This window comes from Rhinoderma darwinii, chromosome 1 (genome assembly GCF_050947455.1).
Source record: "Rhinoderma darwinii isolate aRhiDar2 chromosome 1, aRhiDar2.hap1, whole genome shotgun sequence".
Taxonomy (NCBI): Eukaryota; Metazoa; Chordata; class Amphibia; order Anura; family Rhinodermatidae; genus Rhinoderma; species Rhinoderma darwinii.
In genome coordinates, this window is record NC_134687.1 from 447788407 (window position 1) to 447815682 (window position 27276).

The window sequence follows — 27276 nt, forward strand, 5'->3', positions numbered from 1 at the left end:
TGTCAATCGACATCGATCTGGGGCTCCATGCAAAATCTCACCTCATGGGGTATCCTTGATCTTGAGGAAGGTGAGAGCTCAGCCGAAAACTACACGGGGGGAACTTGTTAATGATCTCAAGGCAGCTGGGACCACAGTCACCAAGAAAACCATTGGTAACACATTAAAATCCTGCAGTGCCCGCAAGGTCCCCCTGCTCAAGAAGGCACATGTGCAGGCCCGTCTGAAGTTTGCAAATGAACATCTGGATGATTCTGAGAGTGATTGGGAGAAGGTGCTGTGGTCAGATGAGACTAAAATTGAGCTCTTTGGCATTAACTCAACTCGCCGAGTTTGGAGGAAGAGAAATGCTGCCTATGACCCAAAGAACACCGTCCCCACTGTCAAGCATGGAGGTGGAAACATTATGTTTTGGGGGTGTTTCTCTGCTAAGGGCACAGGACTACTTCACCGCATCAATGGGAGAATGGATGGAGCCATGTACCGTAAAATCCTGAGTGACAACCTCCTTCCCTCCACCAGGACATTAAAAATGGCTCGTGGCTGGGTCTTCCAGCACGACAATGACCCGAAACATACAGCCAAGGCAACAAAGGAGTGGCTCAAAAAGAAGCACATTAAGGCCATGGAGTGGCCTAGCCAGTCTCCAGACCTTAATCCCATCGAAAACTTATGGAGGGAGCTGAAGATCCGAGTTGCCAAGCGACAGCCTCGAAATCTTAATGATTTACAGATGATCTGCAAAGAGGAGTGGGCCAAAATTCCATCTAACATGTGTGCAAACCTCATCATCAACTACAAAAAACGTCTGACTGCTGTGCTTGCCAACAAGGGTTTTGCCACCAAGTATTAAGTCTTGTTTGCCAAAGGGATCAAATACTTATTTCTCTGTGCACAATGCAAATAAATATATATCATTTTGACTATGTGATTTTCTGGTTTTTTTAAAATATATAATCTATCTCTCACTGGTAAAATTAACCTAGCCTAAAAATTCTAGACTGTTCATGTCTTTGACAGTGGGCAAACTTACAAAATCAGCAAGGGATCAAATACTTATTTCCTTCACTGTATATCTCCTTTCTAGAAATTGATCCATAAGGCTCGACGTGATGCATTAATGGCCGCCAGATTTTTGGAGGACAATCTCAGAGTGTCGATTGGTACATCACATAGGAACTCATGCTGACTGAGCTGCTGACTTCATCATAGGAATGCTTTGTAGTATTTCATCCTTAGGGACCCCCTCTTTGATATCATTCGTTAGCTGACTAAGCCAGACCCATAGGGCTCGGGCTACCGGAACTGTTGCAAGAGCAGATTTGTAAATATTTGCATTGGTTACATAGCTTCTTTTAATTAAAGAGTCTAATTTGCAGTCCATAGGATTTCTCAGCAAGGCCAACTCTTATGATGAAAACATTGAATTATTGAATTAATTTCACTTCTGGTACGTCAACTTTGGGGGGACGTTCCCAAGAGCAGGAGGCCTCAGAGTGCAGTTTGTACACTGCTTTAAAACAGGTAACAATCCTCAGCATCACTGGCCGAGTCATCAGACCACACTTCTCCTTCAGGTAACACCTGTTTAGTATGGGGTGTGGCAGGAGATAAGCTAGTGTCAGATGCTTCCTCTGTTCTCCTGCGTTTAGCTTTGTGAGCTGCAGAGACCTTGTTAAAGGCCACAGACAATTAGGATTTGAACCAAGAAAAAAACTGAATAATTTCTGTATTAGTGGATAAATCCTTCTGTGAAGCAAAGTAAGTTTGACACAAATCATTATCCCAGTCTTCAGGAAGAGGCTGGGAGCACTTGGAACAAATTCTTTGCCTGGTCTTTCTGGCTCTTTTTCCTCTTAAATTAGACATCTGCAGGATAAGAAAAAACACATTAGTGTCTGATAACTTTTAAAGTTATAGGCCCCCGGTAATAAAGCACTTACAGTGCTATACAATAAGTTCTACTGCCCCAGCTCAGCGCTACTAAGGCTGGTTCCACAATGGCTTTTTAAAAGGTGAATCTCCTCCTCTCCTGAGATCACATGATTGTACACGCACATGATGCCAAACGCAACGCCGTCAGAATCACCTGATGTATTACGCACGCAATGCCAGGCCTCACCAATGCAGGAGGCACAGCAATCAACTACGCCTCCAATGACAGATGAGGCGCACATAAGGAGGGACCAATGTCTGGCAAACAAGCAGCACGCGCTAGAGAGCGCCAAACTTAAACGGCAAGTAAAGTTCTCATAGGCCATCACATAGATATATAAATTGTATAAATACCTGGCGTCTTGATAAGCCCATACTACTTCCTCCAGACTCCATTATGAACAGGAGGGAAAGTATGTATACCACAAAGCAGTGACACAAAGTGTTTGCTTAGAACCAGCTGGAAAATCATCAGCGGCGTTCCTATGGCAGGTTCACTCCAGACCAGGGAAGAGGGAGTCAAATGATTCTGTTCTCTTATGTATCTTCTATCCACCAGATTAAAAAAATCACGTCTGACTTATGTGCTGTGGGGAGCTTTATAGGGAGTCAGGCTGTCAATTTAAAGAGGCTCTGTCACCAGATTCTCAAATCCCTATCTCCTATTGCATGTGATCGGCGCTGCAATGTAGATAACAGTAACGTTTTTTTTTAAAAAAAACTTTCCTTTTTGGCCAAGTTATGAGCTATTTTATACATATGCAAATGAGGTTTGAAATGGACAACTGGGCGTTTTTTTTTCGTTATGTCCAACTGGGCGTGTATTGTGTTTTTAACTGGGTGTGTTTACGTGTATGACGCTGACCAATCAGTGACCAGTCAGCATCATACACTCCTCTACATTTATTTACACAGCAACGATGTGCAGCCACATAAACAGAGATTAACCCCCTCATGCTCAGTGGTGTCGCTAGCACCGGAGGGAGCCCCGGTGCCAGGACCGCACCTGTCATGAGACGAGGAGAGCTTCGCTCCTACTTAGCAGCCGTGCTCTGTGCTGCTTTAGAAGCTCCCCCTCCAGCCCCCCTTCCCTGCTCTAAACATCTCTCCTCCTGCTGCTAGCTGTCGGGACATGGGGGAGGGGTGACTGTCGGTGGGCTCTGTGTCGGGCTGTGAGCAGGAGAAGAGCTGCAGTGAAGACTCACAAATATCCTACATAAAAGGTAAGTGCATGTGTGTTTACAATGTGTACTTCATATGTGTATAATAGGCATATTCATGTGTGTTTACAATGTGTACTTTATATGTGTATAATGTGCATACTCGTGTGTGTTTACAGTGTGTATTTTATATGTGTATAATGTGCATACTCGTGTGTGTTTACAGTGTGTACTTTATATGTGTATAATGTGCATACTCGTGTGTATAATGTGCATACTCGTGTGTGTTTACAGTGTGTACTTTATATGTGTATAATGTGCATACTCGTGTGTATAATGTGCATACTCGTGTGTGTTTACAGTGTGTACTTTATATGTGTATAATGTGCATACTCGTGTGTATAATGTGCATACTCGTGTGTGTTTACAGTGTGTACTTTATATGTGTATAATGTGCATACTCGTGTGTATAATGTGCATACTCGTGTGTGTTTACAGTGTGTACTTTATATGTGTATAATGTGCATACTCGTGTGTATAATGTGCATACTCGTGTGTGTTTACAGTGTGTACTTTATATGTGTATAATGTGCATACTCGTGTGTATAATGTGCATACTCGTGTGTGTTTACAGTGTGTACTTTATATGTGTATAATGTGCATACTCGTGTGTATAATGTGCATACTCGTGTGTGTTTACTGTGTGTACTTTATATGTGTATAATATGCATAATTGTGTGTACTTTATATGTGTATAATGTGTTTACAGTGTGTACTTTATATGTGTATAATGTGCATACTCGTGTGTACTTTATATGTGAATAATGTGCATACTCGTGTGTACTTTATATGTGTATAATGTGCATACTCGTGTGTTTACAGTGTGTACTTTATATGTGTATAATGTGCATACTCGTGTGTACTTTATATGTGTATAATGTGCATACTCGTGTGTGTTTACAGTGTGTACTTTATATGTGTATAATGTGCATACTCGTGTGTATAATGTGCATACTCGTGTGTACTTTATATGTGTATAATGTGCATACTCGTGTGTTTACAGTGTGTACTTTATATGTGTATAATGTGCATACTCGTGTGTACTTTATATGTGTATAATGTGCATACTCGTGTGTGTTTACAGTGTGTACTTTATATGTGTATAATGTGCATACTCGTGTGTATAATGTGCATACTCGTGTGTACTTTATATGTGTATAATGTGCATACTCGTGTGTACTTTATATGTGTTTAATGTGCATACTCGTGTGTACGTGCGCGTGCGCATGCGCGTGTGTATATATATATATTTCAAGCAGAAATTTTGCTGCAGAAAAAAAAGCACCATTTCCTGCATTTTTGCTGCAGAAAATGGTGCGTATTTTGCTGCGTTTTTCTCAATGTTGGGAGATGGTGACGTCTCCTCTGAAAAAACGCACCAATTCTGTCCACTTTCCGCAGCAGGAATTGACATGCTGCAGTATGAGAAATACGCACCGCAGGACAAAATGTCTGGTCGGAAATTTTACGCAGCGTCTGGATGAGATTTGGTAAATCTCACTCACTTTACTGCTACCGTATTCTGCGTATTTTCCGGGCAGAAAATACGCAGCAGTTCCGTTAAGTGTGGACAAGCCCTAATACAGTAGCAGCAGAGTAGATTAGATGTGAACAATTCTCATTACACGCTGCGTAAATGATAAGTGGGGGAAAAAAAAGATCAGAAATTGTCCTGCGGTGCGTTTTTTTATTCCGCAGCATGTCCATTGTATTTGCGTAAACGCTGCTCATTATTTCGGGTTTGCCCCATTTAATTCAATAGGGAGGTAAAGCCTGCAACAGATAGCAGATGTTATATAAAAATGCAATTTAGAAAAAATAAAAATCTTATACTTGCCCAGAATTCTGTTTCTTCGTCCAGGCCGGCCTCCTGGGATGACGTTTCACCCCATGTGACCGCTGCAGCCAATCACAGGCCAATCACAGGCTGCAGCAGTCATATGGGATAAAATGTCATCCCAGGGCTGCAGTGTAGCACTATATACAAGGGGGGGGGGAGCGCTGTGTGGCACTATATATAAGGGGGAGTGCTGTGTGATGCTATCTATAGGGGGCTGTGTGACGCTCTCTACAGGGGGTTGTGTGTGTGTGTGGCTCTATCTACAGGGGGTGTGTGTGTGGCTCTATCTACAGGGGTGCGTGTGTGTGTGTGTGGCACTATCTACAGGGGTGTGTGTCTGTGTGTGTGTGTGTGTGTGGCTCTATCTACTGGGGTGTGTGTGTGTGTGTATGTGTGTGTGTGGCTCTATCTACAGGGGTATGTGTGTGTGTGTGTGTGTGTGTGTGTGGCTCTATCTACAGGGGGGTGTGTGTGGCTCCATCTACAGGGGTGTGTGTGGCTCTATCTACAGGGGTGTGTGTGTGTGGTTCTATCTACAGGGGTGTGTGTGTGGCTCTATCTACAGGGGTGTGTGTGGCTCTATCTACAGGGGTGTGTGTGTGTGGTTCTATCTACAGGGGGGTGTGTGTGGCTCTATCTACAGGGGGGTGTGTGTGGCTCTATCTACAGTGGGGTGTGTGTGGCTCTAGCTACAGGGGTGTGTGTGTGTGTGTGTGTGGCTCTATCTACATGGGTGTGTGCATGTGTGGCTCTATCTACAGGGGGTGTGTGTGTGTGGTGCTGTCTACATGGGGGGTTGGCGCTGTGTCCCTGCACAGTGTGATACGGTCAGTATGTAGGGACACAGCCCTGTGAAAGGGGAATCGTAACACCCATTTGTTAATGCTTGTGCAAAAAGGTAGTGTTAGCAATAGTTACGGCGCGGCAGGGTGGCGGTGGAGAAGGGGGGCCCAAGTTTGGGTAGCCCAGGGCCCATGTTGTTCTTAAAACGCCACTGAATAGGAGATAGGGATTTGAGAATCTGGTGACAGAGCCTCTTTAAGATATTAATAAACTCTCAATCTTCTGTCCAATGGGATTAATGGAAACGTAACCCTTTTTGTGCTGCCTGAAGGACAATAAGGTAATATATATATAACTAGATAATTTGCATACTAAACCATATTTACATATCAGGTATCTCTCTGGACCACAGTGTTATCCGTTGGTGTTGTATTAGTTCAGCTGAGTTGAGGAAGTGTGAAGACTGGGCACTGAGTGTAAGGTCGGACCCTTTGGTTTGTGTCCAAGCAACATCCCTATCTGGATGCATTGAGATGATTAAGGTACACATTCTGAATGTTTTAGTGTGCAAATATTCCCTAGTTTGTTGTAAACATTTTAATAATCCAATTGTCCAGAAAAAGCGACAGTAGCTATGACAGAAATGTATTCAGCTTGGAATTTATTGTGAGAAATTTTTTTATAATGTCTGTAACAACTGTTTGTTCTGACTTTTTGAGAAAATACAATTTTATCATATAGCTAATTGCTCAGTTTTGGCAGAAATCTTAAAATGTATTGCCAGCTTAAGTTTTGCACATCATGTTGACAGTAGCTGTCAGTATTCAGAATACATTTTCTATCAGGTTTGGTAATGATCCGGCCAATTTTGAGTCCATGACAGTCCCTTCCTCTACCCTCTTCCACACCACACAAATAAAAAAATATATACTTATTGGCAACTATTTAGTGCTCTTGCACACGACCGAGATCGGGCCGTGAAAAACGGTCTGTGTGTTGGCCGGATTTCCCGACCCGACCATGGTACAGGTGAACGGGACTCCTGCCATCATAGACATTTATGATGCTAGGAGTTTCTGACTCCACATGGAACTGCTGTTCCGTACTGAACAAAATGATACAGTACGGAACAGCAGTTCTGCGGAAAGGCAGGGACTCCTAGCATCATAAATGTCTATGATGCCAGGAGTCCCATTCACCTGTACCGTGGTCGGCCAGAAAATCCAGCCAACACTCGGACCGTTTTTCACGGCCCGAACTCGGTCGTGTGCAAGAGGTGTTAGAGGTGGAAGTCCTTGTGGCATGTAAGCAATACACACAACTAGTACTTAGGACTAGCATGCTGCATCCTCAGCATTTGCAAATTGGCAAACTTTATTCTTCAGCAGAATTTCGGCAAACAATGAAGATAGTCGACTATGTCCACACACCCATTGCAACATAAACACCTTATATCACTGAGAATATCTCAGCTGGGGTTCAGCGTGCCATAGACTGTCAGCCAAATATCAATTATCCTGCCTGACTTTTCCATAAACAGACATACTGAACAAGCTTGTTTATTTAAGTTGGGACAGAAGATAAGTGTCCCCTAAAACTGCTTGTGCCACTTAACTTCTGGGGGAGGGCCTGTTCACATCAGTGTGGGGTTCCGTCTGAGGTTTGAGGGGTTCCGTCGACTGCGCTATTGATTCTGTCAAAACAACGGAAACCTGTCACAACGGTGACAAACGGAAACCATTAGCAAAGTTTCCATCACCATTGAGATCAACGATGATGCAAACGGAAGCTAAGGTTTCTGCTTGACTTTCCATTGAGGGGTTCCCCCCGATGAAAACCTCAGACGGAACCCCTCAACGGAAAGGAGATGCTGGTATGAACACAGCCTTAGGGCAGATTCACACGAACGTGAATTGCGTCCGTGCAGGCCGCGTGGTTTTCACGCAGCTCGCATGGACCAATAGAAGTCTATGGGGCAGTACAGACAGTCCGTGCTTTTTGCGCAGCGTTTGTCCGCTGCGTAAAAAGCGCGACACGTTCAATATCTCAGCGTATTTCGTGCATCACGCACCCATTGAAGTCAATGGGTGCGTGAAAACCACGCAGGTCGCACGGAAGCACTTCCGTGCAAACTGCCTGTTTCGTGCAACAGCTGTCAAAAGGATGAATGTAAACAGAAAAGCACCACGTGCTTTTCTGTTTACAAACATCCAAATAGCGTGTCATAATGATGCCGGCTGCGCGAAAAGCACGCAACCGCGCATCATAATCTGCTGCCCCACGGAGCAGGTAAGTGGCTTTTGCGCAGGCAAAACGCCGCGTGTTTTGCGTGCGCAAAAACGCCACATTCGTCTGAATCAGGCCATAGGATCAGGCAGGTTCAAATACGATCATTCTCTGATGTCTCTTGCCAGGGGACTATTAGGCAGGCACCACAAACATAAAATTGTTGGTGGATCCTTTCAAATTGACAAAAATCTCATGGTTAAAGCCAGCTTTATAGAATGACCACTAAACAGCTGCAATGCATAGAATGAAAAATAAATTAAAAAACTAAAGTTAACGTTGCATACAGCGCTATTCTTGCCGTCACAAAATTACAGAACCCCCCACCCATGAATACATTCAATGGTAATCTGATAAGGCTTAGGAGAAATAGGCTGATTTCTAATTTTATATGAGAGAAAAAATATATTTCAATTATTCTTAATAAATAGATTAATAAATAATATATTTTGTCTCTCTCTCTCTCTTTATATAGTGTGTGTGTATGTATGTGTGCGTGTGCCTGTGCGTGTATATATATCTATATATTATTATTATTTTTTTAAACACTTTTTGAAAATTTAACATAGATATAACTATATGTAGATAGACATTCCATAGCTTTCTGGTCTCTATTCTCCATTTCAGAGTAATGAGGCAGATGCTGTTACATTAGATGCCACTCATGCATATATTGCTGGAAGGTGTGGGCTACAGCCAGCTGCAGTGGAATACTGGGGTGAGTGTATAATATGATACGATGCAATAAACCTACATACTGGGTGGATCAGTGTTATATTTATCTTACATTTTGATGGTCTATACTATGTAATATTATTCACATACTGTACAGCCTAAAAATTTCAATAGTATACGTAGGATACTGTAATGCCCTTCCCATAACCCATTTTCAAGATAGAGATGAACTTAAAAGGGGTTTCACCACTATAACAAGTAATGGCATATCACTAGGATATGCCATCACTTGTTGACTGATGGGGATCCGACTGCCAGGACACCGACCAACCCTTAGAATTAAGGGGCCACAGCGCTAGTTTTTGCTAGTATCAAAAACTGCCTAAAAAATTGCATGTGTGAATCCAGCCTAAAAGTAGATCTAAGAACAAAGCAACTATGATAATTCCTTTCAACGGTCAGTATCTAAAATAATGTTTTCTTGCACTACCATAGGTCATAATTCTGACAGTTTTACAGATCCTAAGGAGCTCCTACAGCGTCTCATAGACAAAGGTATGATATGATAATGATAATTTGACAAATTGCTCAAAATACGCCCCATGGTTCTACTGAGCAGGACTTTGATCACCTTAGGATTCTTTGGTGCCTTAACTCTGGTTCAGCTAAAGGGAATCTGTCATCAGTTGAAGCCCTGAAAACTGCTGACAGCACTATATACAGGGTGGGGAGTGCAGCGTCAATATACCAGTGGTGTAGGTCATGCAAGTTGCATGACCAAGAAATTGACGTTTTAATGCCCCCGGCGCTGCGATCTGGCTACTTGATTTTTAAAATGTAGCTAAACTTTTGACAAACTTCTGACATGTCTTAGTGACATGTCAGAAGTTTGGATTGGTGGGTGTCCGAGCACTGAGACCCCCACCAATCCTTAGAACGAAGCAGCTGAAGCGATTGTGTGAGCTCTCAGCCGCTTCGTGTCTGTTCGGCTTTTTCCGGAAAGAGTACGGGCTCATAGACTTTCTATTGAGTCCGTACACGATACATTTATTTCCGGAAAAAGCCGAACAGAAAACTAAGCTGCTGAGTGCTAACACGGGCGCTTCAGCTGCTTCATTCTTACGATTGGTGGGGGTCTCAGTGCTCAGACCCCCACTAATCCAAACTTCTGACATGTCACAATGACATGTCAGAAGTTTGTCAAACGTTTAGCTACACTTTAAGTGCTCCGGGCCCTCCTCATTAAATGCCAGCACCTCCACTCTACTCTGAGTAACGGCAGTAGCGTACTCCTATGGCTTCATGCACACTTCAGTCTTTTTCTTCACGGTGCTAGCCGTTTTTCTGATGGCTAGCACCCTGACCCATTGATTTCAATGGGGCCATGCACACTTCAGTTTTTTTGGCGGTCCCGTTGCTCCGTTCCAACAAAAGTAGAGCATGTCCTTCTTTGGTCCGAGATTCCGTGACCGTGAGGCCCATGCAAGTCAATGGGGCCGTCAAAAAAACTGAAGGCACATGGAAGGCATCCGTGTGCCATCCGTGTGTGACGGAGCCGTTGCCTAGAAAACGGCCGTGTGGGCAGAAGTGCATTATAGATATTACACTAATCGGCAGCCACTTCTCTCTATCCATCACTGATAGAGAGAAGAGGCTGCTGAGAAAAATAAAATAAACGCAGTTCATACGTACCCCGGTCGTTGTCTTGGTGACGATTCCCTCTTCTTCCTCCAGTCCGACCTTTCTGTATGACGCGGCAGTCCATGTGGCCGCAGCAGCCTGTGATTGGCTGCAGAGGCGGTCACGTGGGATGAAGCGTCATCCCTGGAGGCCGGCCTTCTGACGTCATCCAGTCTTGCGTGACCGCCACTACAGCCTGTGATTGGCTGCAGCGGTGACATGGGATGAAACGTCATCCCAGGAGGCCGGACAGGAGGAAAACGCAGGGTGTTCTGGGTAAGTATGAACTGATTTTTTTATTTCATTAAAATTGTATTTTGCGAGCGCCGAGCATGGTCATTCCTCAGCGCTAGTCACTGTCCAGGGTGCTGAAAGAGTTACCGCCGATCAGTGCAGCCCATTAACTCTTTCAGCACCCTGTACAGTGACTAGCGCTGAACAACCCTGCTCTTTCAGCACCCTGGACAGTACCATGCTCGGCGCTCGGAAACACGGAGTGCACACAGGAGTGCACACGGAAACCACGCGGCCGCTATAACGGGCACACGGATCCGTCAAAAACGGCCGCTAAAATGGTGAAGGAAGTGTGCACGAGGCCTGACTGGACACCAGAGCCGTAACTCAGAGGAGATCGGAGGGGCTGGCGGCGTTCAGTGAGGATAGCCTGAAGCACTTGAACATCAAGGGGCGGCCTCTGGAGCACTTGAGATGGCGCCACTGGAGATATTAAAACAGCGATTTCTCAGTGAAGCAAATTGCATGATTGACACAACCGGTGTAGTTACGCTACACTTCCCACCCTGTTTATAGCGCTGTCAGCTGACTGATTCCCTTCCATAAATTTATATGGTGATCTAAGTTTGGGTCAGTAAAATTAAAGAGATCTGGCTCTAATATGGACGCTAAAATGTGGCTACATTAATGAGTAAAACTAGGTTTATTGAAAATACATAATTTGCGATTTATTATTGACATCTCCTTTACAAGCCTCACACACTTTCTGGACTAATAATGGCTATTTATTTTGTAAATCCAATGAGTTGGCCTGAAATACGGTCATTTGGGACAAAAGAGGCACAGATGAATTTGAGTTTGTGCATTTAGCCAAAATTTTCTACATTTTCTGTTAGTGTGAGTTTGATATTTTGACCCATCATTAGAGCTCTTACTCTAGGCCTTCCCATCCTTTTATATGTGTTTCTGACATCTTCTCTTTTAGCTTACCCAAGCTTTCATTGCCTCTTTTTTTTGCCACTTAGGGAACCTACCTTCCTTCCCTCCTCAGATAATCTCAAAAACCATGTTGTATAGATACAGAAGTACACAAGTTTATTTGCTAAACTGTATTACCCCTTTAAGAATCATCACTAATTGTATTTTTAACTATGTATTACATTTGATGTATTAGGGTATGGTCCACACTGCGGTATTTGATGTATTAGGGTAGGTCCGCACTGCGGTATTTGAAGTATTAGGGTACGGTCCACACTTACCCGCACAATCACGCGGCCATTATGCACCACATGAGGCCAATGCTACATGGGACAGTAGTTTTAGTGTTCATTCAGACGTGCGTATATGTAGTCCATGTGACGGCCGTTAAAACAACGGCCGTCACACGGACTCATGTACCTCAATGGGGCCATTCACAGGACCTTTGGAGCGTGTGAAGGGTCCGTGAAAAAATAGGACATATCCTATTTCTTGGCGCTTCACGCATCCCTCCATAGACTCTAGCCTATGGGGGATGCGTGATTCATCTGAATGTAGCCTTAGGCTCTGTGTTCACACTTGCATTAGTTCTTTTCAATTAGGTTTCTGTTGCATTTTCATAGTCAGGATAATGTAGCATTCTGCGCTAATCTAGTTAAAAAAAAAAAAAAGCTTTTGCAGACTCATTATAAATCAGTGGCTAGAAAATGTACTGATCCTAATGGATCGTAATAGATCCTATAAAAGGATCCCAACTGATCATAATGTATGTGTTATATATCTTGTAAAAACATCACTTTTTTTTTTATCGTATGCAGACTTTAAACAGAAATCATTTAAACTTATATTTGCCACAAAACTATAACTGGCCTTAATTTTGTAACCCAGTGGCAATTGTTTCTAGCTGTCAGGGAATATAAGGTGACTGAATTTTAAATTTTGTAACTTACTTTGTGTTTTATTTCTCTAGGATTCCCTTCTCTTTATGCGTTGGCTGTTACTAAAAAAAGCATGAAAGCCGTAACCCTTCTTGATCTAGGCGGGCGTCGCTCCTGCCATGGTAACATGTATAGTCCTGCAGGATGGCTCCTGCTTTCCAGATACACCGTTCGGGCACCTGTGAATGAAACATGGGACTGTGACATTAATTCAGGTAGAACAAATTAAATAAGTGACATGCGCCTATTCATATTGTCGAGTGTCACCACTTTAACCTATTAGTTGTATCTTTCACATTTCATTTGACGATGTGTGGTTTTATTACTTTTAAGTGGATATTTAATTAAATACATCTTTATATAATGTCATCAAGACATGAGAAGATGTGATCCTGAAGGTTTATGAGCTGGGAGCCCTAACAAATCTTCTTAGCGGTCTGCGCTTTCAGCTGAGAGATACTCTGACTTATTGATAGAAATAGGACTTTAATGTGCAGTTCACAAACCCCAACAATTAAATCTTCTGACTTCTCACATAAGAAGACAAGCAAGAGTGAACCTTCACTCTAAAGGCCCTTTTACACTGGGCGATTATGGTGCAGACGAGCGTTCGTATAACGCTCGTTGTCAATAATTTCCCTGCTTAAACAGGGCACAGATCAAGAGATGAACGAGCAAACGCTTAATCATCTGCTGATCGTATCGTTTTAAAAAGTGAAATATTATCGTTGTCAGCAGCGCGTCTCCCTCTGTAAACAGGGAGATGCGCTGCCAACATGATGATAATGTATGGGGACGAGCGATCTGAGTAACGACTGCTCGTCCCCATCCATAGCTCTGTGTGACAGGAGCAAATGAGCGCCGATCAACGATGTCTCGTTGATCGGCGTTCACTGCATCGGCTGATGTAAAACCCCCTTAGGGCAAGGACCACTCAACTGCATTTGTGTTAAGATAGGACGTGATATCAGATTTCCATAACATATACCAAGTCAAATGTCAGATGGGACAATCTAAAGTAGACTAGGGATGAGGTTGCTTGCAATTTGGACAGTGGAATTTCACCATATAACAATTGTAGATGAGGGTGCTCCCAGTGATATGGTTGGGTGTTACATCATTCTTACTTGCCCTATACCCATCACAGACACACCCATTTACCTGACAGGTATGCTGCAAAGCTTTGACCCAAGGCCAAGATGTTGCAGTGCCTAAACATCACATATGGTGAATGTTGCAGCATACACTTTGTATTAGTTCAAATTAGTCCAGTTTTTCACTTCATGACACAGTGAGAGACTTTTTTCCTAACTCTTAAAACTATTACCTGTGTGATCTTGTTGTCATTTTTTTTTTTTAGCTTATGAGAACTATTTCTGGAAGGGATGCATGCCTGGAGCAGAACGTGGTCTATGCAAGGTGTGTGTGGGATGGGAGGAGGGTGGCAAAGTCAATGGAAGATGCGCAGCCAATCACGATGAGCGTTATTATGGCAACATGGGTGCCCTGAGGTGAGTCAGGATACACAAAAATAATGTCTAGGCACCTAAATTATATAAACCAAATAATTTACTCCTCTTAGTAACCTAGTTTTTTTCATCTTTTATTGGCCAATGGAGTGTCCGCCCATACTTGTCCATGTAACTTATGTGAATGGTTTTCCCCTTTTTCTAGACATTTTTCATAACTGTTGAAAGGGCGAAAAGCTGTCTAAAAGACATAATAGAATTTGGCGCAATTTGCGGCATTGTTTCGATGCATTTTGCTTGGTAAATCTCCCCCACACTCTTTGGTAACAGTACACAATCAGAACGCACTAGCAAGTGGGATGAGGAGATAACTGCTCCCCTAGCCACAGTATTTTACACAAGAACTAGCATTTGTACTACTGTTGTAGAGGGCAGGATCTCCATTATTGGTTCACGCAACAGATACTTCTCTTTTCCTGCCTATTTACGGCTATATATTTGTGAATGTATAGCACATAAACCTATTAGCATACACAGCAAACAATTACCCTAGGTAAATACGCTGTATGCAATCTACATATACTGCCAGTGAGTTGATATATACAGTATGTATACAATCATCTAAACTTGATTTTAATTGATGCTGTATTAATTATTAGGTGTTTGGTTGGAGACCCAGGTGGACGCAGTTATGGAGATGTTGCATTTTTGGAGCATCACTCGCTGCAAGAAAATATTGCATGTAAGAAATTTAATCTATTAGTAGAATCTATTATAGTTTTTGTGGTGAAACTAGAGCTATGTTAAAAAAAAAATAAAAATAAATATTACACTGCACCTTTTTGGTTGATCCCTTTTTAAGGAGGCTCAGTCACCAGATTATAAGTGCCCTATCTCCTATATAAGGTGATCGGAGCTGTAATGTAGATAACAGCAGTGGTTTTTATTTTGAAAAACTATAATTTTTGAGCAAGTTATGAGCAATTTTAGATTTATGCTAATTAGTTTCTTAATGACCAACTGGGCGTTTTTTAACTTAAAGATGAAATCGAATATGACTGCAGGATCAGACTACAAAGGGTTTATTTGTTGTCTGTTACTGTGGAGATGCAGAGGTTTTCATAGGAGCTGTAGAAACCAAACAATAAGACATTTTTAATTAAGACCTATTGCAAAATTCATTCATTTGCCATTATAGATACACTGGTACAATAATAAAATAAAAATTGGTTGCAAAGTTGTATAACACTTTTAAGCAAAATTGTATTACTGATGTTAATAGCATGGCCAGGGTTGTGATCCACTTTTATGACTAATAACATGATCAAGGAAACATGTGTTTGGGTCCAGTTCACACTGGTAAAAACCATACTGTATGCAAGTGACTGGCTAAATCTAGATGCTGCTAGACTCAATCATTTGAGAAAAAAACAATATTGAAGCATGCTATAATGGGGCACATACAGCATAAGTGATTTAAAAAATCATCAGTTATGCCTATTACTTACATGAAAATACCATACACTATTACAGTGTTTTCCCAAACTTCTGATTTGAATTTGAGGTCAATAAATCTGGGTATTAAAGGGGTTTTCCACCTTCTGACAACTGATGACCTATCCACCGACACACGGACCCCGCACATTCAAGTGAATAGGAGCAGAGCTATCCGGTGTCAGAAGGTGGAAAACCCCTTTAAGTCTTTGGGTGAGGTTGCCTTCTACATTTTTGCATTTTATCTTTGGATATAAATGGCTATTTGCTAGATGTCATTGATGTCATTACAGATCTGGAGCGCTCTGGTTGGGCTCATGGTTTAAGACCCTCAGACTTTGAGCTTTTGTGCCCAAATGGTGAAAGAGTTCCAGTAACGGAATGGAAAAACTGTAACCTGGGTGTGATCCCACCAAGTATAGTGATGACACGACCTGTAATCACAGCTAAGATTTATGAGCTCTTAATGAAATCCCAGGTATGTATGGTAGTTGCTTGTAGAGAAAAGGACAGAAGGCGTACGGTCAGTTTGGTTAGCTTACTAAAGCTAGCCTTAGACAGGAGACTTTTCTAGGCAGATCATGCTGATTTTGAAGGGATCTTCTGACAATCTCAATCACATCTATGAGGACCACTGTACCCTGACATCTCACATCAGGGAGCCGGGTTTAGACTGGTTGGGCTTCAACTCATCCGATCCTATTGTTGCTGTTGATATAAGCTGCAACAGTAGTGTTTGGTATGTACTCACCTTATTCTACCAAAGAAATAATGACTTACATGTATGAAATGGCGTATGCCATTTTTGGCGTATTTTAAGATGAAAAGTGGCATATTTTGGTTACTCTGTATGTATGATGCATTTGTTCTAAGAAAAATGAATTTTTGCGCTGCATGCACCACTGTTTTCTTCTATCCAAGCGGGGCGTGGGTATGGGCTGCCTTTTTTTATCCATTGTCCATTTCAATAAATTTTTACACAAAAAATAGAGAAAGTTGTACAAGCAGAAATCAACTAAGTAGAAAATGCAAATGCTGTTAAGTCATGACAATACTGGAAGTATCATATAACATGAGATGTCATTGTGGGCAAACAAAGTCCGTACATGAAAAGGAGCGCCCACAGAATGGGAGACTTCCCAGCATATCAGAAATATGGGATAGGGATATCCCAATAGTCATACTAATATTTCACACAAAAGCAATTATAGTATAATCAAGTCATGGAAATCACAAAAAAAAGGACATCGGGAATGAAAAAGAAGAGGGATGGGGAGAAGGGGGGAGTACGTACATCTATTGAAAAACTTACATTAGTCTATAGTTGTAGAATTTATAGTTACCTAAAGTACAGTTCAGGATCATATCTGCGTGGCCCAAAAGATATCCCATGGGGTCCATATGGAGTTAAAGCGTTCAATCAAATTATTTATGTTGGAAGTTAAGTATTCCTTGTGCATTACATCCTTAATCCTAAGAAATATATGCTGTTTTAATTGCGGAGAGCTCTGTTTCCAATGTAAGGCTATGAGATATTTCGCTGCAATAAGGAGGTGGAGGAGCAGCCGGGTGCCCAGGTTGTTAATTCTCTTTGGGAAACATTAAGAAGTTCCAGAGGTATGGTATAAGGATCCTATTTGACTATGACAGTGCCAACAATCAGAAGGAAAAGAGGAATTAAATTTGTGTAGCAATATTGGTTTTCTGTAAAAAGTACAGAGAGACAATTTAGACGTAGCACTTTATTATTGGGATGTGTTAATAAACACCTTTTACTACTTTGCCATATGGATGCTGTCCTCAAGTTTCTTTGGTATCAATCGATTGTCCGGAAGGGATCTCTGGCATAGGAATTTGCACTCTACTGTAATCGTATGGGTATATTCTGATCAAGTGAGTGCTGTAAATAATTGTTTTTGGAGATTAAAGAGGCTCTGTCACCAGATTTTGCAACCCCTATCTGCTATTGCAGCAGATAGGCGCTGCAATGTAGATTACAGTAACGTTTTTATTTTTAAAAAACGAGCATTTTTGGCCAAGTTATGACCATTTTTGTAATTATGCAAATGAGGCTTGCAAAAGTCCAAGTGGGTGTGTTTAAAAGTAAAAGTCCAAGTGGGCGTGTATTAGGTGCGTACATCGGGGCGTTTTTAATACTTTTACTAGCTGGGCGCTGTGAAGAGAAGTAACATCCTCTTCTCTTCAGAACGCCCAGCTTGTGACAGTGCAGATCTGTGACGTCACTCACAGGTCCTGCATCGTGACGGCCACATCGGCAGCAGAGGCTACAGTTGATTCTGCAGCAGCATCAGCGTTTGCAGGTAAGATCGACTTACCTGCAAACGCTGATGCTGCTGCAGAATCAACTGTAGCCTCTGGTGCCGATGTGGCCGTCACGATGCAGGACCTGTGAGTGACGTCACAGATCTGCACTGTCACAAGCTGGGCGTTCTGAAGAGAAGAGGATGTTACTTCTCATCAGAGCGCCCAGCTAGTGAAAGTATTAAAAACGCCCCGATGTACGCACATAATACACACCCACTTGGACTTTTACTTTTAAACACACCCACTTGGACTTTTGCAAGCCTCATTTGCATAACTACAAAAATGGTCATAACTTGGCCAAAAATGCTCGTTTTTTAAAAATAAAAACGTTACTGTAATCTACACTGCAGCGCCTATCTGCTGCAATAGCAGATAGGGGTTGCAAAATCTGGTGACAGAGCCTCTTTAAACTTTTAGCACAATATCCTCTTAAACACAAACATTTAAATGGGTGGGCTTAGTAATTGTAATGGAGCCAAAACATTGTCTGGCTAGGTTCCGTATTTAGAGGTAAGAGAAGAAAGATCGATTTGGAATGTTACGTTTATCCGAAATCTGACAGATCTCACTTTATCTCGTAATAACTTTGGAATGCTTTTACCTATCCAAGAGATTCAGAGATTTTCTCATGACACATTGTATTTTATGTTAGTGGTAAAATTTGGTCGATACATTCAGTAATTAATTGTGAAAAACATGAAAATGTAGCAAAAATTCAATTCAATTGGGTTCGAGTCTGGCAAATTAGGGGGCCAGGGAAGTATTTGGAAGTCTTGGTCGTTCTCTTCCAACCACAGTCGGACATTTCTAGCCGCGTGACATGTCGCATTGTCTTGCTGGAAGATTCTATCTGCCCCAGGGAAGGCATGTATGGGTGGACGTGATCTGCAATGATGGATTCATACCCAAATCGGTTAAGAGTGCCTTCCACATGGATGAGTGGGCCCAGAGAATGCCATAGAAAAATTCGCCAGCCCATAACGCTGCCGCCACCAGCTTGTGTTCTTCCAGCAATGAAGGCAGCATGTTTGTTCTATGATATTTCTCATCTGACATGCCAATGTCTATCCGTTAAATGAAGCAGACAATGTGACTCATCGGAAAAGACAACCCTTTGACAATCATCGGTGGTTCAACTCCGATACTGTCATGCAAATTGACCCCTTTTTTCGATCCAACTTTGTTAGCATAGGAGCAGTGACCATCCGTCTGCTTCGGAGCCCTATATGAGGTAGGGTTCGCTGAACTGTTGTTTTAGACCCACATCTGGTAGCCCCGTGGTTGGTTTTTACGGTGAGCTGCTCCACTGTAGCGTGTCATTCGGCCTTCGCGCACCTTCGTAGCCGACGTTCACCTCTCACATCAATGGCACGTGGTGTTCTGCAGTTTCCATGTCGGTTATTCCCAATGGTGCCATTTGTCTACTCACAATACACATTTACCACAGCAGCACACGAACAGTTTACAAACTGCGCTGTTTGAGAAATACTGCCGTCCTTGGTCCGAAAGCCAATAACCATCACTTTTTGCAACTCTGATAAATCGCCCCTTTTACCCATGGCAACAACAAGTGATATGTATTCAGACAGCCTATCGCACACCTTATATACCTACCAAGCCAGCCCACGGCAAATTACTTCCTTCCTGGGCCATATGCGCTGCCGACTTCAAAAGTAGGAGGTGGTCATAATAATGTGACTCAACTGTATATATATAAAAAAGTACATACGGTAGCCTTTAACCAAAATGGCTACCACAACATTCTACAGAGACATGCCATTCCATCTGATTTGCTCTTAGTTGGGTCATTATCTGTGTTGTACTTGACAAAAAAAGGACAGCTAATCTGGCCACAACAGTCCACTCCCCTAGATCTCAACATACATGGAAACTCCTTCATGACTGTTTTAAAAGCAGTCCTGGTGGCTACCTCATAAAGTTGGTTGAGAGAATGCCAAAAGTGTGCTAAACTGTTAAGCCAAAGGGTGGCAACTTTTAAAAATATACGATAGTTTTAAATTCTATTACCTTTTTTTCAAATTAAAATAGTGTTATGTTTTGCTGATCTAACAGAGAAATGTAATATCTAATCGTGGGACTACCCCCTTTTAAAGCTATCAGTCTCATTGCTGTTCCTACACTCCCAAAAGGTTACAAATGTCTTAAATAGTGTGATCTTCTATGTGCTCACCGTTTGGATCTGCTCTGACTGTATTTTATCTAACATTTCATTCTTAGGAATACTTGAGACAAAGCAACAACTTACATTTTCAGCTGTTCAGATCAGTGCAAAAATATGGAGAGGGTGACCTGCTATTCAAAGATTCAACTACTGACCTTCTCCCCAGTGGTCACTATGGACTTCAAGACATATTAGGAGACAGTTTCATGCAGCTTGCAAACTCTGTGTTTGGCTGTACACATACAGGTATCAAATATCCCTCTACTTATGTTCCTCTTTCATTAGAGGTGGAATTAATTTAGTTCATTTTGCAACCATTGATGGCTTCTAAGGGTCCTTTTACACTGGTCAATATGGGCCATGAAAACGAGCGCCGATCAACCAAACAGCTTGTTGATTGGCGCTCGTTTGCTCCTTTCACAAGGAGCAATGATTGTTTATGTATGGGGTTACCAGGGCTGGCCTTAGGATAGATGGCGCCCTGTGCGAAAATTTTCTTTCAGTGCCCCACCCATCATAAAAAAGTATAATGCCTCCACACTGTATAATGCCCTTTTTAGTGCCTCCACACAGTATAATGCCCCCTTAAGTGCCCCCACACAGTATATTGCCCCCCACAGTATAATGCCCTTATAGTGCCTCCCAAACAGTATAATGCCCCCATAATAATATTTAATAATATAATATATTATAACACCTAAGGACACATTATATTGCCCCTTGTAGTGCCCCTACACAGTATAATGTTCCCTTAGTGGCGCACACACACACAGTATAATGCCCCCTTTAGTGCCCCCTGAAAGTAGAACGTCCCCTTTTAGTGCCCACACACATTATAATGTCCCCAAATTGCCCCCACACAGTACAATGCCCCCTTTAGTGCCCATCCACAGTATAATGTCCCAAAGTGCCCCCACACAGTATAATGCCCCTTTTAGTGCCCACCCACAGTATAATGTCCCCCAATTGCCACCACAGTATAATGCCCTCTTTAGTGCCCACCCACAGTATAATGTCCCCAAGTGCCCCCACACAGTATAATTCCCCTTCTAGTGCCCACCCACACTATAATGTCCCCTTTACTGCCCCCACACAGTATTATGCCCCTTTTAGTGCCCACCCACAGTATGTCTCCCAATTGCCACCACAGTATAATGCCCCCTTTAGTGCCCACCCACAGTATAATGCCCCTTTTAGTGTCCCTACACAGTATAATGCCCCTTTTAGTGCCCAGCCACAGTATAATGTCCCCTTTAGTGCCCCACACAGTATAATGTCCCTTTTAGTGCCCACACACAGTATGTCCCCTTTAATAGCCCCACACAGTATAATGCCCCATTTAGTGCCCACACACACACACACACAGACAGTATAATGCGCCCTTTAGTGCCCACACACAGTATAATGTCCCCCAATTCCCTCCACACAGTACATTGCCCCCTTTAGTGCCCAACCACAGTATAATGTCCCCTTTAGTGCCCCCACACAGTATAATGCCTCTTTTAATTCCCACACACAGTATGTCCCCTTTAGTGCCCCCACACAATATAATGCCCCATTTAGTGCCCACACCCATTATAATGTCCACCAAGTGCCCCCACACAGTTTAATGCCCTTTTTAGTGACCCCACAGTGTAATGCCCCCTTTAGTGCCCACACACATTATAATGTCCCCCAAGTGCCCACACAAAATATAATGCCCCCTTTAGTGCCCACACACAGTATAATGCCCCCTTTAGTGCCCACACACAGTATAATGTCCCCCAAGTTCCCCCACACAGTATAACGCCGCTTTTAGTGCTCACACACAGTATAATGTCCACCAAGTGCCCCCACACTGTATAATGCCCCCTTTAGTGCCCATACAAAGTATAATGTCCCCCAAGTATCCCCACACAGTATAATTTCCCTTTTAGTACCCCAATAAAATATAATAACCACTTATGCCATCCCACAAACAATATAATGCCGGCAACCTTATGCCCAAGTTATCACTCAGTACAGTATATAATTATGCCCTGCCCACCCCTCACGGTATAATGGCCCCTTATGCCCCCCACTGTGCCAATGTTAATATATATATATATATATATATATATATATATAGATATATAGATATATATATATATATATATATATATATATATATATATATATATATATATATATATAAATAATGGCTGCCTTATGCCTTGCAGGCAGCCTAGAGACCCAACAAACGAGCGTTGGTTGATTGTACTCCCCACTCGACCGGGTCCTTCTCCATACTGGCCCCGGCGCTGCACTGTGACACTATTATCACCTGACACGCCATGTGTCTCAGTGCATTGCTGGGCACTGGCATCATAATAGAGGAGCGCCCGGGCGCAAAGGCAGCTAATGACTAGCTCGGGCGCTTCCAAAATACAAGCAGAGGAAGGGAGCCAGCGCAGTGCCACCTTCCACCTGAGGGAGTAATGCGCCCTGTGCCATGGCACAGGTCGCACACCCCAAAGGCCGGCCCTGGGGGTTACTATGATCCTTCGTCCCCATACATTTCTATCACATCGGCAGCACATTTCCCGGTTTACACAGGGAGATTTGCTGCAAACAATAATGTGATCAGAATAATGTGATGTGTTTGCTCGTTCATTGGCTGATCGTTTCCATTTACACAGGGCAATGATCAAGAATGAGCATTTATATAAAATGGTCGTTTACCCGATCATTGGCCTTTGTAAAAAGGCCTTAAATTCAATTGGAAGTAAGAAGCTAATATGTGTTTTTGTTTTTTTTATGTATTTACTTATTTTAAGTTTCTTATATACACACAAAATATTATCTGCAAATATTTCTTCTTAGTAATCATTAATTTATAGATTTCTCTTTTTTTAAGGTATCTTAGATTTCTGCACTTCAGATATCTGCACAGATAAGAAGAAATAACTCTCGGCACCTAGCATGGTCTACAACTAAATCCTTTTTTTTTTGGCATGTTCTAGTCAATTGCTTCCATTTTTTATATAAAATTTGCTTTGCCATTTGCTAAGCCATATGCAGGCACATGGAGTCCCTACGGGTTTATATTATATGTGCCAAGGTATAAGGTGCCCCTGAAAGTAATGCTTGGTAGCACATGGAGGTACAATATAAGTCCATAGCATGCTATGGGCACCGTAACAGGGTCTAAAGCCATCCTTAGAAGTTAGACATTTGTGGTTGGAGTCTGCCAATGTGGGATGGCACACCCTTGCCTGAGGTCTGTTGCTAGAGCAACAATAAAAAAAACTGTTTATTTTTTTTTCTCCTTTATAATTTGGTTATTTCAACCACAATAAGCAGCTCTGAAGTGTTAGTCAGCTTCTTATAATTGTCTTTGCTTTATAGACAACATACACATTCAGCCAAGCCAAAAATATATTTTATATTTCAATGTTTTTATTGAGTTTTCACATGAAACACGAACAACAAAAGAAAAAAGTTTCAGATATGAAAAACAAGCATAGATCGATTAAAATATTATCAGCAGATTAGATAGTTGCAATGAGGATATTTGCAAAGTAAACAGAGCATTGTCATTATTGTACATATTTGACTGAAAGTTACCCACAGGGTTTATGAACAATATTTCTCAAATACTTGATCATAATCTTTCTCTATGCATACCTAAATAAAAGCAAGAAAGAAATTCAAACAAAAATAAGAAACAATCTCTTGTTTTATCAGGAGATCTCACTTGAAATATTCAGGACCCTTAAGGGGGTTTTACACTGGCCCATTATCGTGCAGACGAGCGTTCGTATAATGCTCGTTGCCGATAATTTCCCTGTGTAAACAGGGCAGCAATCAGCAGATGGACGAGCAAACGCTCGATCATCTTCTGATCGTATCGTTTTAAAAAAGTGAAATATCATTATCGGCAGCACATCTCCCTCTGTAAACAGGGAGATGCGCTGCCGAGATGATGAAAGTGTATGGGGACGAGCGATCGGAGTAACGACTGCTCGTCCCCATCCATAGCTCCCTGCGCTGGCCGATTGTCGGCCGGTGTAAAAGGCCCTTTAGGTCCCTCTGGTTGTCGTGGCTAGCTAGACCCCTCGGCACCAGCTTGACATGTCAAACCTCCACCTCCACTCCACTGATATTGTTAAGCTCCCAAATACAACCCTTCCACCACAACTATATCAGCCATCCTAGATGTTTGGTGGTCAAGTTATATGTGTGTTTTTACGCGTCATAGCAGTGCGGTATTAAACAATTGGTGGATCCCCTGCCACAAGTCTTTCTTGATACCATATAGTTTGTTCAAAGCAAAGCTTAATCATCTGTTGAGTGTTAGCTGGCAGTATGGCAATAAAACTTTACCAACTCTCAAAAAACCGGTGCACACGAGTTTCTTTCTTATTTGATGCCTCCACCCAATCCATCTTCATCAAGAAGGAGAGCTATTCTAGATGGAGGGGATGTTGGATCATTCCTTGTATGCAAAATAGTCTTCAGACCTGCCGCTGAGGCCATATATAATAATTTATCTACCTCCTGGAGTGCACGGTGTATTGTCCACATGAATGTGACCAAAGATGGCCCAAACAGGATTAAATGGGACATAGTTGACCAGATGAGTGGCAATAAAATAGTGAACTTTCCTCCAGAAAGATTGCATCACCAAGCAACCCCAGAGGCAGTGAAAAATATCTGCTGAGCCCTCCCAAAATCGAAAGCATTTATCATTGGGGAGTATCATAATTTTAAACCACCGAAAAGGTGAAATGTACGCCCTATGGTAGATCTGTAGCGTCATTTCAGTATAACGACTAGAGGGTAGATACTTAATGCTGCGTTCCAGGGCAGAAAGCAGCATTTGTGTTAGCTGTGGGATGTCTGACAGGCATTTAGTCATGGCTACCCCGGATTCCTGGTAATCCAGGGGGCAGTGTATGAATTTATAATTTCTAGAAATGTGACTCCTATCACCTCTAGAACAGGTCAGAAAGGAACGAAAAGCTGGATTCCATTCCATGGGAGACAGGTGTGGAAGTATACGGTTTAAATAACTATGGGCCTGCAGGTATGCAAACAGTGTGAAAGTTATCTGCGGGTATTTATTTTTGAGATCATTAAAAGAAAAATTACTCTTGTTGTTCATGTCTTTGAGATGGCCAATGTTCACAATTCCTCCCGTTTGCCATTGAAAGAAGTGTGCATGAGCCATGCCGGATTGAAAGACCGGGTAACATGCCAATGTTAGGAACAATGAATAGTTAGGATGAAGGGATCTGAGCAATCTCCTTTTGTCCTGCCCTCCACATCGCTATTAAAAGTGGATTATTTTTACATGTGTCTGGTATTTTGTAGCAAGTTTGGCAGTGCAATGGATGAGCTATGTGTCCTATCCCTGTGTGGGTCTGTAAATTGAGAGGTAGTATATAGGCAATCCAGTGCAATCCTCAACTGGACCACCACATTATAAGCCTGAATGTTAGGGAAATTGAGACCCACATTAGGTTTGGGTTGTTAAAAGATATGAAATGGAATCTGTGGGTGTCCCCCCTGCCATATAAATGAGCGGTACAAATAATTTATGTTTCTTTTCCTTGGGATGTAGGTAAATAGGCAGAGAGTGGAAGAGGTATAGAAGTCTCGGAAACTCAACCATTTTAATATAGTGGGCTCTCCCCACATGAGACAGGGGCAGATGTCTCCAGTTTGCTCAAGTTTTCTCTAACCCTCGTATATAAGATTTAATGTTGATATTGTATAAGTTTATCAGAGGTTTTGTGATGGAGACTCCCAAATATTTGAGTGACACGCCACCGGAATGCAAGGTTGGAGGCCCAAGATGGTTTACTGGGACCCCTCATCATCAGAGCCTGTCTTGCCAGGGTTAATGTAATATCCTGACATACTGGCCAGTTCTCGTATATATCAAAGCACATGATCAAGCGTCGCCTTGGGATCCTTAATCACCAATAGGACATCATCTGCAAAAGCCGCCAGTGACATTCCTTGGTAATTTCGCCCATGTAACAAAATTTCCCGTATTGGTTGCAAGTGATATAGTAGGGGGGTCAAGGGATAGGTTAACCCCTTAAGGACACATTCTGATTTGGCCTTAAGGCTCAGAGCCCATTTTTTAAATCTGACATATTTCACTTTATGTGGTAATTACTTCGGAAGCTTAAACCTATCCAAGCGATTTTGAGATTGTTTTCTCGTGAGATATTGGGCTTTATGTTAGTTGTAAAATTTGGTCTATATATTTTTTTTAAAAATCAAGTAACTTTTTATTAAAACAAACAAGTTTTACATTTTACACAATACTAGCGCATCCCACCCACTACAAGCACTTATAAGTACATGCAATGACAGAAACACACACATAAACATAACCCAACCACCCCCCAACCCGGTGCATCCGATAGAAAATTCCCCCTCAATCCGTATAAACAATTTTGTCATCAAAATAATTTAGCAGTTCTCAAACAGACATGTTACTGACATCATCCTTCAATTTTAGACTTAGCAATTTCCTATTAGTACAGCCCCTTCATATTTAGCCCATTAGCTAAACAATACTTCTAGATATACCTCTATCTCTCGTCAGTGCAACAGAAGCCAACCCCGAGTCGTCCAACCAAGAGGCCCACATCTCCTCATATTTTTTCAAAGCCCCCCTTTTAAAGTATATAAGTTTCTCCACGGATAGAAGCCAATTCAGTTTAGCAATGTACTCTGATCGTGTGGGAGGCAACTCCTGCAACCATCGCTGAGCAATCAGCTTCCTTGCCATGTAAAGAATTGCGGTTTTAAACAGCTCCGACCCCCGTAAATCATCCACATAACCTAGAATATGGCGTCAATATAATCCCAGCAGAGTACACTCCGTTAATGACTCACAACCTCCCTCCAAAAAGTGTCAAGTTTTGAACAGTACCACATCATGTGAATAAGATCAGCATTATGCGTTTTACATCTATTACACACGGGACTATCTCTCAAGCCAATATCAAATAAGAACTGAGGTGTTTTGTACACCCTGTGTAAAAGATATAGTAGTGACAGTCTATGTGCCTCACTGAGCGACAATCTAGGGGTGTATGCCACTATATCTTGCCATTGCCCATCCTCAATAGGACCAACATCCCTTTCCCATTTGGCTTTGACCCCAACAGGAAATTGAGAATGCTCTCTGTCTAGCAAGTAATTATACACCATTGAAATAAGCCCCTTAAATTTTACCGTATCCCCAATGAAAGTA

At 42.2% G+C, this 27276-nt stretch overlaps 1 protein-coding gene across 3 annotated transcripts in view; it reads left to right on the top strand.

Moving 5' to 3' along the window:
- The window catches only part of LOC142743350 (serotransferrin-like), a 65359-nt gene that overhangs the window by 32014 nt on the left and 6069 nt on the right, over positions 1-27276 (top strand). For 2 of the 3 annotated variants that reach the window (XM_075854058.1, XM_075854048.1), the window contains 8 exons: positions 6172-6320; positions 8692-8782; positions 9235-9294; positions 12602-12784; positions 13930-14080; positions 14698-14780; positions 15826-16010; positions 20096-20285. In XM_075854058.1, coding sequence (XP_075710173.1) covers positions 6172-6320; positions 8692-8782; positions 9235-9294; positions 12602-12784; positions 13930-14080; positions 14698-14780; positions 15826-16010; positions 20096-20285 — 1092 coding nt within the window. Of the gene's footprint in view, positions 1-6171; positions 6321-8691; positions 8783-9234; positions 9295-12601; positions 12785-13929; positions 14081-14697; positions 14781-15825; positions 16011-20095; positions 20286-22914; positions 24398-27276 lie in introns of those variants that run through there. The other variant, XM_075854040.1, reaches the window with a different exon arrangement.